The 12,136-nt window shown below is 56.7% G+C and overlaps 1 protein-coding gene across 1 annotated transcript; it reads right to left on the bottom strand.

Moving 5' to 3' along the window:
• Positions 1-9,616: 9,616 nt before the first annotated feature.
• Positions 9,617-12,089, bottom strand: IER5L (immediate early response 5 like). The gene has a single exon (XM_027650369.1). It carries the CDS (start codon positions 11,962-11,964, stop codon positions 10,975-10,977), a length of 990 nt encoding a protein of 329 aa, XP_027506170.1. The 5' UTR covers positions 11,965-12,089; the 3' UTR covers positions 9,617-10,974.
• Positions 12,090-12,136: the final 47 nt, after the last annotated feature.

Genomic DNA, 12,136 nt, shown 5'->3' with positions numbered 1-12,136 from the left:
TTGTCTCCATCAACAGGGGCCAACTGTGCGAGCGCGTGTTGCTAAAAGCGGCAGCAGCGTGGAGGGATGGATGGTGAGCAGAAATGTCATCTTGGATCACAAATGTTTTCTTTGAAGGCGCTTGAATTCGTCTTGAGCGCGTCCCTTAGTGAACATGACGTGCAGTGAAGGGGAAGCAGACCTAGCGTGGGTTTCTGGCCACCTTCCCCCTCAGCCCACTGGCCAAGCCAGTTTTTTTTAATTCAGTTTTCAGAGCTGGGGTTGCCACACGTAGGGCAGTTTGTGTTTCTGTTTAACAGGTGTTGCCTTTGCAAAGGGCAGGTTTGCAAATCGCCGTCAGCCTTCCCCTCTCTCATTCTTCACAACCCTCCTTTATGGGTGATCGCTCATGGCAGCCACTTATAAATGAAGTAAGAGGTGAGAGAAGGAGCCTCATGCGAGGTTGGGAGTAACAGAATAAAAACTGCTTGATGCCATTGTTGCTGCATTAACTTGTCCCCTCACGTGGTGCTGGGATCCTGCTGGTGAATAAACAACGCAGCCCCCAGTGCAGGACCAGCAAAGTCTGAGCTGGCACTTGCCAGCATGAAGGTGCCCTTTGTACCCCAAGGACCTGGAGCTGAACCATGCAAGAGCCCTGGAGTCTTCACCCTATCCCTGCAACTGCACTGACTTCCTTCCTGAGAGAGGGAAGGAGGCAGAAATGGGTGGGAGAAGGTGGAATGAGTGGTTAACAATCATTGCTAATGTGACCTGGACTCTCCCACTGGCAGGTTGGAGAAAAAACTTGTACATTTGAGAAGCTTGCAGGGATCTCGTTGCTGCTCCACCAAGGACTCTCCTGGCTCAGCTGTAGAGTTTACAGGGCTTCGGGAGGTCGTTTCATGCTCTAATAGCCAAGAGGAGAGATCTTCATCCTTTAGCATTGTTTCCCCTTCAGTGGATGAGCACTCTTCCCATTGACATTGGAGAAACTCTTTGAACGTCCTGGGGACAGACAGGTCTTGTAAAATTGTGCCAAACTTCAAACTAGGATGAGCCAAATTGAAAAAGGGCCTTCACATCGGATTCAGCAAGGGTGGAACCGTGACAGGTATCCTCAGCTTGGAGATGCACTTGTACTGGATAGCACAGGGCTGTGAGCAGGTTTTAGAGGTTAGAAAAGGCCTTCCAGGGGGTGGAGTGGGTGCTTCTGCTTGCTATAAAAAGCCTGGGCTTGGGAATGTCTCCATCGACCGGCTCAACGCAGGGCGTAAATACAGTTGTCGCTAAAATTGGAACGAGTCACTCCCCATGTTCCCGGTTGCAACTGTAACACGGATAATAAATAACATCGAAATCCCACATCAGAATTCAGGCTCCTTAATGCTCAGTGTGTGCACACCCATGGAAACAAAAAATCCCAGGATTGGGGTCCTGCAGGAGAGGTGCAGCGAGGCCCTGATACAGCAGGCACCAAGGTGTGTGTGAGTCCTGAGCACATCCTGCTTCCTTTTATAAAGTAGATTAAGGATGTGCTCAAGGATTTGCTGACCCCGTAAATGGAGAAAGTAGAGAAAGCAGAGGAGCAGTTCTTTATGGGTTCTTCTATTTTTAAGACACCTGGGAGAGAGAAACCCAAGCAGCCTGCACTGCACAGGTCGAGGTACCGAAATTATCCATTTGGACATGAATTCCTCCCAGTTTTATGTGTGGAAACAGGTGGGGTTTTCTGAGATGGTGATGCCTGTGATGCTGGAGCCCAGCCTGGTGAGTAGTTGTGTGGCTGTGACCACTTGAGGTGTGCAGAGCTGATGACATTAACCACCACCACACTTCTTTAGCCATCATGTAGACATGATGCTTTGGGTTTCAAGTGCTGATGCTGCTAAAGGAAAACTGTTTTACTGTTGCTAAAAGAGCAAAGCATAGCAATATTCCTGAGTCTATGTGTCCTGTAATGGGTCTAAACTATAGAAAATTGACTGCTGTGGTGTTTAGAGAGAAATTCCAGCTAGATTGTAAGATAACAGAGCATATTCTTTTCTTGGATACTTGCTGATCACCTGAAGTGACTGCTTTGCAAAGGGTCTTACTTTTCTGTGTTTGGAGCATATACCTTTAAAAATATTAGTTTAGGTATTACATATCCCCTTTGAAAAAATTCCCTTGTAGGCAAGAATAAAACTTACAAAAAGGCTGTTACAGAGATCATCAGCTCTCTATTAGATAGCTTGGAATATGCTCCACTAGCACCAGAGTTTAGTCTTCTCCAAATTACTGTAGAGGATTTGACTGTATCTTGCTGATCCATCCACATTTTAATTTCCTCTGCACGGATACATATTGCAGGATGCTGGAAATCCCCAAGCCCACTGGAGCTGCAAGACTGGATGTTTCATCCTGTAACACCAATAAAATGTTAATGCATACTAATAGCAACAGCAAAGGGGTTTATGGAGCGAGCTTGGAAGTATTTTATAATTGCCAGGGTATCTGTGTCACAGAGAATTTGGGGTTAGAGCCATCAAGTGTTGCACTTAGTCAACACAGGAAAAGAAAACCCCTCAAATATACCTCAAACCTACTAATTTTTATAATGAAAGGGGGGAAGATGGGAGATGAGCCCCTGGGGAGAGAGTCAAACATAAATTGCATATATGTGAGAGAGCTGCCCACTGGTTGGGATGGATTTAGGAGAGTGGGGACACTGCCTCCCTTTCCCACCTGGACACCAAGAATAAGAGCACCATCCTGCTGTGTAAACCCAGTAAATCTGGGCATGAGGTGACATAAATTCATCAGTAACATGAAATCCAGGGAGCTGGGGCAGGTTTGATTTCTCTGCAGGTTGCACTGCCTGGCTGCAGCACCTCACCCCTCCCAGCAGCTCGTGTGCCCCCTCAGCCCAGCCTGGGGGTGTGGTCCTGTTTACTGCAACCTGAGGTACCAAAACGAAGGTAAATTTGAAACTGGGGGCAGAGGGACCAGGCTTCCTTCATCTTGCAGCGTTTCCGTGTTCTCTGGTTCTGTGGGAGCTGCCAGCCTGTGGTTGTACCTCTCATCCTGCCTGTCCCAAAGATGCATCTGGGATGCTCCAGTCTCTGCTCATTGGTGTTGGGAGGACTGTGGGACAAAGAAAGGAGCAGTGAGGCTGCAGAGATCACACCCTGTCCAGAGCACCATGTGGGAATTGCTGATCCACCCCAGCTGTCTCTCACACTGGACCAGAGCATGTGGCCTCCATGGTCCAGGGGCAGAAGGGGAAGAGCCTGAATGACCACAGAGCTGCTTGTTTGAAGAGATGTGCTCCAAACCCTGGGGGTTTTCCAGAGTCAACAGATCCCGAGCCAAGGTATAAGCCAGAGGCATTGCCTGACCCGGCAGGCACCGGAGGGCCAGACTGAAGGAGCTCTGCATGTAAATGCTCCTGAAACAACATTAGGCTGAGTTAATCCAGGGGTAACTCCAGAAGGACAAACTGAAGGCTCAATCCTCTCCTTATCTCACATCACTAAGCTGGAGGACCGAGCCCAGGGCACCCCACAGAGCCTGGGATGTCCATGTCCTGGCTTCTGGGGCTTTTTGGCTGTGTCCTTTCCTTCTGGTTCATATGGGAGGGGAAGAGCCAGGATGTTTGTGGTACTGTGGGGAGCACAAGCGTGGCCTTTTCTGGGGTGGAGGTGGGTGACGGAGCAGAGCAGCCACAGAGCCTGTGTGGGGGGGTTGTCCTCTGGCCCTGAGGGTCCTCCAGTCACCCCAAGGGCTGCTTTGTCCCTGCACAGGGTCATCCTACATCCCTGCCTGAGTCCTGCTGGAAGCTGTCTGCAGAACTTTCCCTGGTGCTGGTGAGGGTGAAGCGTGTCCCTTGGCACATGTTTTGGGCTGGTGTTTGCTCTCCATCACCAAAACAGACGGAGTTGTGAGTTTATGAAATGTCCTTCCCTGAGCTGTGCATCTGACCAGCCCTGGCTCCCTGCTGAGGGGGAGTTCATTGAAGTATCCCTGAATCCTGAGCACTCTGTCACCCCGTTTGCAAATGGTGGAGCAGGAACTGGTTCCAGTTTGAGGTGTGCAGCTCAAAATGCTGCTAAGCCTGTGCTCTAACACTGGCAGTGCCAGACAGGGGCTGTGGTGGCAGCCACAGGAGGAGGAGGAGGAGAAGTGGGCATGGCATGGGCACAGCAAGTCGTGGTGGTTGGTGTTTTGTTCATCCTCACCAGGGAGCAAAGGAGAAACAAAAGCTGGGGCAACACAGGGCACCAGGCTGGCTGGGCGAGGAGGAGACAGAAATAATTGTGCAGAGTTTCATCGTGGAGCTTGAAAAAGGGTGATTTTGTGAGCGAATAGTCAACCTCCCAGAGCAGAACTTCCCCGTCTCCAATTTCAAAATTCCATTCACATCAACATCCACTTTCATGTTGTAAAACCTGGGGAAAAGGGAAGGGGAAAAAAAAGCAGCTTCACACATTTCAATGCAAGAGCCTGATTTTGGTGAGGAAAATAAGGTGAGAAGCACTGCTTTGGGAGTTGTTTACTAAAAATCAAGGCCCCCAGAAATGAAAGTGGCAAAATTATCAGGGAGTTGAGGCATGTGGGGCTGCCCTGAAGTCTGAGGCTGCTCCTGCCCATTGAGGCTGAGCCCTGTGGTACCATAAAGTGGCTGCTGGAGTTTTCCGCATTTGAAAGGTGGGAGAAGGGCATGGTGCAGACGCTGTGCTCTGATACATACGAATCCTCATGAGTTTGGGACAACAGGAGTGGGGGGGAAAAATGCATGGATCTGGCCAAATGGGGGACCTGCCAGGGAGGAAGGGACAGCTTCAGTCCCATAAAAGGGAGGAGAGTTGCAAGGAGCAGGGATAGTCCAGAGAAGCATCCCAGACAGCATGTGGGGATCTCATCACTCCAGGGAAAGCCTCTTCCCCTCCTCTGGCAGCACCACAGGTGGGGTTATTGCTCATTCACTTCAGGTGTAGGGCAGGTGCCTCTGCTCAGCTGGGCCAGTCATGGGGCCAGGAGTGAGGATAAGAGCAGGTTCTGGGGGGGTTCTCTTTTCTGTGCTCCTTTTCTTAGGACCTGGAGCCAGTTGGTGCCTTCCCTGAGGAAGAGGAGCTGAGGCAGCCCTCCCTGCCCTCTGGGTTTGGCTGACTCCATCATTCCATGCTGACCTCCATGTGCTGTTTGGCATTGGCCAAGATCTTGGATGAAGGTCTTGCCTGCCTGGCATAGTAATCCCAGAGAATGGCTCAGCTGGAAATGCTTTTTTTCCCTGAGGAGCAGCTGGAAAAGCCTTCACCCTCTGAGAATCCTGGTCAGCAGTGCTGCAAACCTGCTCCAGGTCCCTCTCTGGGTGACCAGGATCACCCCTGCTTTGCTGCAGGGCTCTGCCCAGCTTGTGTCTCTGTGGTGCAAGTAAACCCCCAAATCGTCCAGTGTCAGCATCTTCCAAATTCTGGGGGAGGTTTTTGCTTCTCCTGCTGTAGAACTGAGATCCTGGTGCCTTGATGGTGGTGGTGGTGTGTTGCTGAGATGGCTGCTTTGTGCTCAGTGGCTGCTGCTTGTGAGCAGAGTGCTTTTTACTCTAATTTTTCCATTGTGCTGTTTTGCTGTTCGATGTGAGGGACAGCAGCTTCTGCCACACAACTGCCGCCTCTTAACTTTCCCAATGTGTGCTGGTAAATCCAGGGTAGGCTTAACTCAAGGACCAACATTAATCATCAAATCTATAAGCAGGATATAGAAAGGCCAAGTGTGAATAATTACTGCTCAGGTGCTAATTACCCAGGCCCAGACCAAACCCCACACCTTAAACACACTGCTAACAGGAGTGGCCTCTGGGTCCTCCCTTGCTCCCCTACTGCTCTCTCTGCAGGGGACTCCTCCAAACAGCTGCTAACATGTGCAGATCCCAAAACATTCTTCTGTTCATTTGGATTTGAGCTGGGGAGATGAGATGGTAGGGATCTGACTCCCAGGCAACAGATGGAAGGATGGACAGATCCTGCACTGGGTTTGGCAGAGCACAAAGTTGCCCTTCTGGGGATGTGCTGCTGAGACTGGGTACGATCTTGTTCTTGGCACTTGTGGTTTAGGAGGATATGGAGCAGCTCCAGCTGTGGGTCAGCACCTGGGAATTGGTGCCTGGCTTGTGGTGCAAGGGTGAGTTTTCCTTGGATACATGTCCAACCCCTCCCTGGGAAGCTGAGGACTGGGGGTGAGCTGGGCTGGCAGCCTGGATGGTGAGAGGGGTCAGTTCTCTGTCGCTGTGTCCATCCTTGCCCCTCCTGTGTGGAGGGACCTGTTGGATGTGTGGTGATGTTCTGTTCCAGGCTGAGCTGCTCCAGTGGCATTAGGACTTATCTAGGCTGTTGGCTTTGGCACTGGATCTAATCCATGACTTCCTAATGCCAGACTTGAGCCCTCCAAGCTCCCGTGGGAGCTGGGCAGAGCCCAGTGACTGCTGTGTGTTGGGTCTGTGCTGACCCTCTGCTGCTGTGAGCCAGCCCAGCTCTGCAGCCACCGCTGTGACAGCCTCTAGGTTCGGGAAATAATGGGAGGTCCGGACCCTCCTGGGCTCTGCGAGCAGCCGCTTTCTGCCCCTCCTGGCTGCTCTGCCGAAGGCGGCTCCCGGGAAAAGCGGGATGGGCTCAGGCGCTGCTCTAGCTTCGGGTTGAATTTCTGGCTCTCCTCGGGGCAGGGTGACTCTTCCCCCAACCAAGGAGGTTCAGTGGAGTGACACTGAGGACACCGCAAGCACTGGGTCTGCTTATGGAGAGCGTTTTGAGCTGTGAAGGGAAAGGCACAGCTGGGTCGCAGCTGGCAGAGCGAGCGGTGTGTGCACAGAGGCGGTTCCCTCTGCCCTGGCTGCCCCCCGACTCCCCTCGCTCTCCCCCATCTCCCACCTCCCGCGGTTCTGTGCGAGTCAGGCTCCATCTGCCCCCTCCGCAGGACCCCTCTGTGCCTTGTTCCCACTCCGGGGCTGCCGGGCACGAAATCCTGGCGGTGCCCGTTCACCCCCAGCCGAGAGGGCACTAACGGGACAGAGGACACGGGAAGATTTCTAGGGTCAAACTCTTTGGCTTCAGCACCACCGTCTGTAAGGTCGGGCAGCGCTGTTGGACCGCGCTGGGGGCAGAGCCGGGGTGGGGACAGGCGCTGACATGGGAGCGGTGCTCGCGGCTGGGCTGGGGGGTCTGGCGGTGGCAGCTGAGCTCCCCCAGATTTTGGGTCCTCCACCCTGCTCCAGCCCATCTGTTCTGCATCTCCACGCGGAGTCAGGGACCGGAGGGGTGGGAGGCGAGGTGGTTGGTGCCTACCGGGGTGTGTGAGGGGCACAGCCCTTTTCCCCGCGAGCACGCAGGGGGTTCAGCCGAGTTGCGAAGGGATCAAAACATTTTGTGCCTGGAAGACGAGGAGCGTGTGCGAGAGTGAGGATGGGCTTGTGTTGGGGGGTGCAACCTTCCCCTGTCACCTCCCTTCTAGCCTGAATGCTTCTGCCATCATGATTAATTTATCAGGTACTTATGAATATGCAGATGAGACTCTGGTTTCCAGGCTCTGCTTTCAGGAGAGGCTGTGATGGGCTTTCTGCTGCTGCCGCCTTCGTAAGAAGAGAAATGTCATGTACCAGGGTTTAAAATAAATAAATAACTGCGCCAGCGAGAGCGTGTGAGTCTTCGCGGCTCCGCGGAGCTGTGGGATCTCCTCGTTCCTCAGTGACGGGGATTTTTTGAGTGTCCCTGTGGCATATGCACCCCGACACCCCCTCCCCGCGTGTGTACCAGTGATGCAGAGGCGGCTTTGCCTTTGAAACCTTGAGTGAAGCCCCAGAAACTTCCACTGCGAACGCGGGCGAGGGTTGGCTCCCCCCAGAAGAGGGGAGGTTTGTAGGGATGGGTGCGCCTGGATGAGTTCCTAAAGGAACAGGGGTTTCTGCTGGTGATGGTCCCTGTACCAGTGGGAACCCCAAGGTCTGGGAGATGGGGAGCGGTGTGGGAGGGTGATGGTTGTGTGCATGTGGCTGTTCGGCTAAAGGAAGCTCTGCCCCTCTCCGGCTGGGCTGCGGGACAGGGATTTGGGTTTGGGATTCAGCACCCGGCTGTGCTGACCTGTGGGCGCCTGCAGAAGCACCTAGATTTTAAAACTTCCCCCAAATATTGCGTGCAGCAGCCAGGGCTGTGGATGCAGGAGCGGCTGCTTCTGCTAACCCCGCGGCCGGGGCCCCTCTCCAGCCGCCTCCGTGCTGGGAAGCTGCGACTCCCGGAGCAGTGGAGCGGGATGGGGCCGGGTGAGGCCTCGGGGGTCCCGGCCCCGGGGCTCTGGGGGGAGGAGGGGGCTTCTCCACGGCCCCATGGGTGAATCCCCCCTGCTCAAACCAGCCAACTCCTGGGTTTCGCAGAGCGCTTGTGCGCTCAGCGGTGCTCCCGCAGTGCTGCTGCGCCTGGGCAGGGGGTTATGTGGTTTATATTTTTAATTGCAATTTTTCTGGGGGAGGGTGGGGGGGAGTTATTTGGAGGAGCGGCAGGGGAGGGGAGCGGGGCTCAGCTCCACGGTGGGAGCAGGGCGAGGGGCAGCAGCACCGGGGGGTGGGCAGCGCGGCCTTCCCTGCCCCTTCCTCTGCCCCACGGGGGGGGGTCGCGGCCACCCCCGTCCCTCGCTGTCCCCCCGGCCCCGCACAGCGCTGCGGGTCCCGCGGTGGGCACCAGGCGGCGCTGCGGGCGCGGAGCGGGCGCGGGGCGCGGAGCGGGGGCGCAGCCCGGGCGGGGGGCTCCGCGCTCCGGCTCCTCCGCACCGCGAACCCCCCACCTCCAACCCCCGCCCCGCTCCGCGATCCCATGTTTGCGGTTTCTCGCCCCCTGGAGAGGGGAAGGTTGAGCTCCCGCGGTGATGCGCGGGGTTGCGAAGGGGAGGGAGTTGTCCGTGTGTTGGTTTGGGGGGCTCCTGAGGATGCCGGGGGGGTGCTGGAGGTGCGGGGGTAGAGGGGCGGTCCGGCTGTGGCGTTTGCGCTGAGTGCTGGGAACTGCGTGTAATGCACGGGGTTAAAAAAAAATAATAATCCTCCCCTCCTGAGGTGGTCGGGAGGGGGATGAGGAGCGGCCCCGGCTCGTTCCTGTGGGGTAAAGGAGGGGAGGGGATAAATACACATACACACAAAAAGTGGGGGGGGGGGGGGGGGGGGAAAACCCCCCCCCCCCCCCCCGCGGCCCCGCGCGGGGATAACAAACTCCAACTTAAAAAAAACTTCCCGAGCACGTCGGGGGGCGCGGAGGCGGCGGAGCTGCCCAGGTGCGGGTCGGGGCACGGCCGGGGGGTCCCGCTGCCTCCCCCCGCCCGACCCCCGGCCCCTTCCCCACCGGTCCCTTCCCCACCTGGGACTTGCCTTGCGCGGCACCGCCAGACCCAAGGGGGGGCTTTTGTTGCGTCCTGGCAGCCGGGGGGGGGCTGCGAGTGAGCGTGTGGAGGAGAGGGTGAAGCTGGATGGTGTTGGGGAGGGGACAAAGGGGTTTTGCTGGGGCTGGGGGCGCACTGGGGTGTGGGAGCCTCGGCAAAGGCTCCCCCGTGCAGAGGGGAAGCGGCGGCTCAGGAGAGGGGCTTCCTCGGGCTGCGGGGTGAAGGAAAGCGAGGGCACAGCAACTTTATAATCGACTTTTTATTAAGATTATAAATTTAAACAAATCTGAACAGTTTTACCCGGTGATATACAATTCCATATGCACAAAAATACAGGCTTACAAACAAAGAAAAAGAGGAGGAAAAAAAGAAAAAGACCCCAACAGACCGTTTGGCAAAGCATCCTCAGTTACACACAGTGCTGATACCGTGAAGTTGGGAGTGGGCAAAAAAAAAAAAAAAAATAGAGGAGGGGACAACGACCAGAAAACCCACCTTTTTACAACAAAAGGTTTTTCTTTAAAAAAAATAATGTAAAAAAATCAAGAGACTCTACAGGAGACAGATTTCTTCACAAGACCAAACAATGCTGGTTTTATGATTGGGAAGGCTGAAACCAGAACAGTTGAACTTAAGAAAAAAAAAAAAAAAGGAAGGGGGGAAAAAAAAAAAGAAAAAGAGTCAGACCCGACACACACACCGGAGACGTGAGTCGTGTTACCTGCGGCATCACAAGCACACACCGAGGCGGAGACTCGGGGCTGTCGGGGGTGGCTCGCCCCCTCCCCGGCGGGGCACAGCCCGGAGGGACCCCCGGTTTTTGCTTTACCCCCTTCCCCCCCCCCCCAAAATTCAGGTTTCGGAACCCTCCAGCGCTCCCCTGGCACAAGCGGTGGGAAGAAGTCACATCGCACACGTTTCTTCTGGGAGGAAAGTTGAAATGTTTTCATTTCTGCCTTTTTTTTTTTTTTTTCCGCCCTTCCTTTCTTTTAAATAGATAAAGAAACGCACAAAAGCGAAGGGGCAGCGGCTGCTTTCCCCTGCCCGCACCCCGAAACCCACCGGGCCGGGGGCGGCGGGACCCGCGGGGCGGCCCGGGGCGGGGAGCGGGGCCGGGGGCGCTCCCGCCGCAGGGTCCCGGGGCCGGTACCGGCTCTCACGTGGCTCTACCGGCCGCCAGCACCGGCCCCGGGAAACCCGCCGCGAAGAGAACCCGAGCGGACACAAAGAGGATTATTTAAATAGGTGCTTCGCTGTTGTTTTTTTTTTGTTTGTTTTGTTTTCGTTTGTTTGCTTGGCTTTTTTTTTGTTGTTGTTGTTTTGTTTGTTAGTTGTTTTTTTTTTTTTCTCTCATCTCTGCAAAAATAAAGTCCCAAGGTCTTAGATTTTTTTTTTCTTTATTGTACAATTTATAAAACACTAGCGTGGCTCTGCCCTCCCGCCTCCCCTGCGCACCCCTCGACACCCCCCCCCCCCCCTCCCCCCGCCCCACCCCCCCCCCCCTCCTTATTTTCGCCGCCCCCCCCCCGGGGCCGCCGTTCCTCGGATCGCACCCCCGTTTTGCCAAGACCCCCCCCGCCCCCTCTGCTCCCCCTCTCCTCTCTAAAACGCGACGATGGCCCGAGTCCAGGCTCCCAGGCTCGCCAGCGCCTGCTTGCTGCACAGCTGCCCGTTGAGGGGCTGCTCCGAGTCCGCCTGCTGCCGGCTCACCAGCCCCGTGAAACCGGAGCCGAAGATGGAGATCAAGTTGGAGATGTTGGAAGAGTCCTGGGGGTGCTCGGCGCTGTACTCCTCGAAGCGGGCGCGTTTGGTGCACGGGGCGAAGGGGGGGCCGCCCGCCACCCCGCCTCCCCCCGGCTCCCCTTCCTCCACCCCCTCCTCTTCCTCCTCCTGCCCCGGGTAATACTTGCGCTTGGTGCCGGGCGCGGGCGGCGGGGAGGCGAGCCCCGGTGCCGGCTGGCAGCAGCAGGGGCACTGCGAGCAGCAGTCCTGGTGCAAGTACCCGTTCTCCACCGTGGTCACGACGTGAGTGTCCAAATCCAGCACCGTGGTGCGGCTGCTACAGTGCGGGGCCCCGCCGCTCCCGAAGTCACAGCCGGCGGCGTAGAGCAGCCCCGGGGCCGCGCCTCCGCCACCGGGACCGGCGCTGCCGGGGGCCCGGTAGAAGCCCGGGGACGAGTCTCTGCAGGGCGCTCTCTGCAGCTCCGGGGGCGCCGCGCACACCGGCACCTCCAGCAGCTCCGCGCCGCCCCGCGCAGCCCCGCAGCTCCGCGCCTCGCGGTCCTGCGTGTCGGCGGGCAGCGGGAGCGCCGCCAGCTCCGGCGGGGCGGCGGCGGCGGGCGGCGGGCAAGCGGGCATGGCGAGGAGCGGGGCGCCGTCGGGGTAGTGCTGCTGCTGGCGGCGGTAGAGCTCGGCGTAGCGCTCGCTCAGGTAGAGCTGCCGGGCGTTGCGGAGCACATAGGAGACGAGCAGGTTCTTGTGGAGCTTGATGCCGCCTCGCTGCGTGCGGGAGCTGTGGATCTTCCGCAGGGAAATACTGATCAAACTCTGCGCATCGAGGGTGCACTCCATCCTCCTCCGGCCCCTCAGCATCGGCTCTCGCCGCCCGCGCAGCCAGGCACCCCGGCCCGCATCCACACGGCAGCCGGGCGGGTGCGGAGGGTCTCAAGGAAAGGAGGATAAAGAGGCTGGGAAGGGAGGGGGGGGGGAGGACCAAAGGGGGCCCGCGGGCGGTGGCGGGGGAGGAGCTCGGCGTAGCACTCGC

Source organism: Corapipo altera, unplaced genomic scaffold, assembly GCF_003945725.1.
Source record: "Corapipo altera isolate COAL_440 unplaced genomic scaffold, ASM394572v1 268, whole genome shotgun sequence".
NCBI lineage: Eukaryota > Metazoa > Chordata > Aves > Passeriformes > Pipridae > Corapipo > Corapipo altera.
Note: the sequence above shows the minus strand (reverse complement) of the source record. Positions and strands in the feature narration are given on the sequence as shown.

Excerpts from the sequence above, each read along its gene's own strand:
- IER5L (XM_027650369.1), bottom strand. The coding sequence starts at position 11,964 with ATGCTGAGGGGCCGGAGGAGGATGGAGTGCACCCTCGATGCGCAGAGT.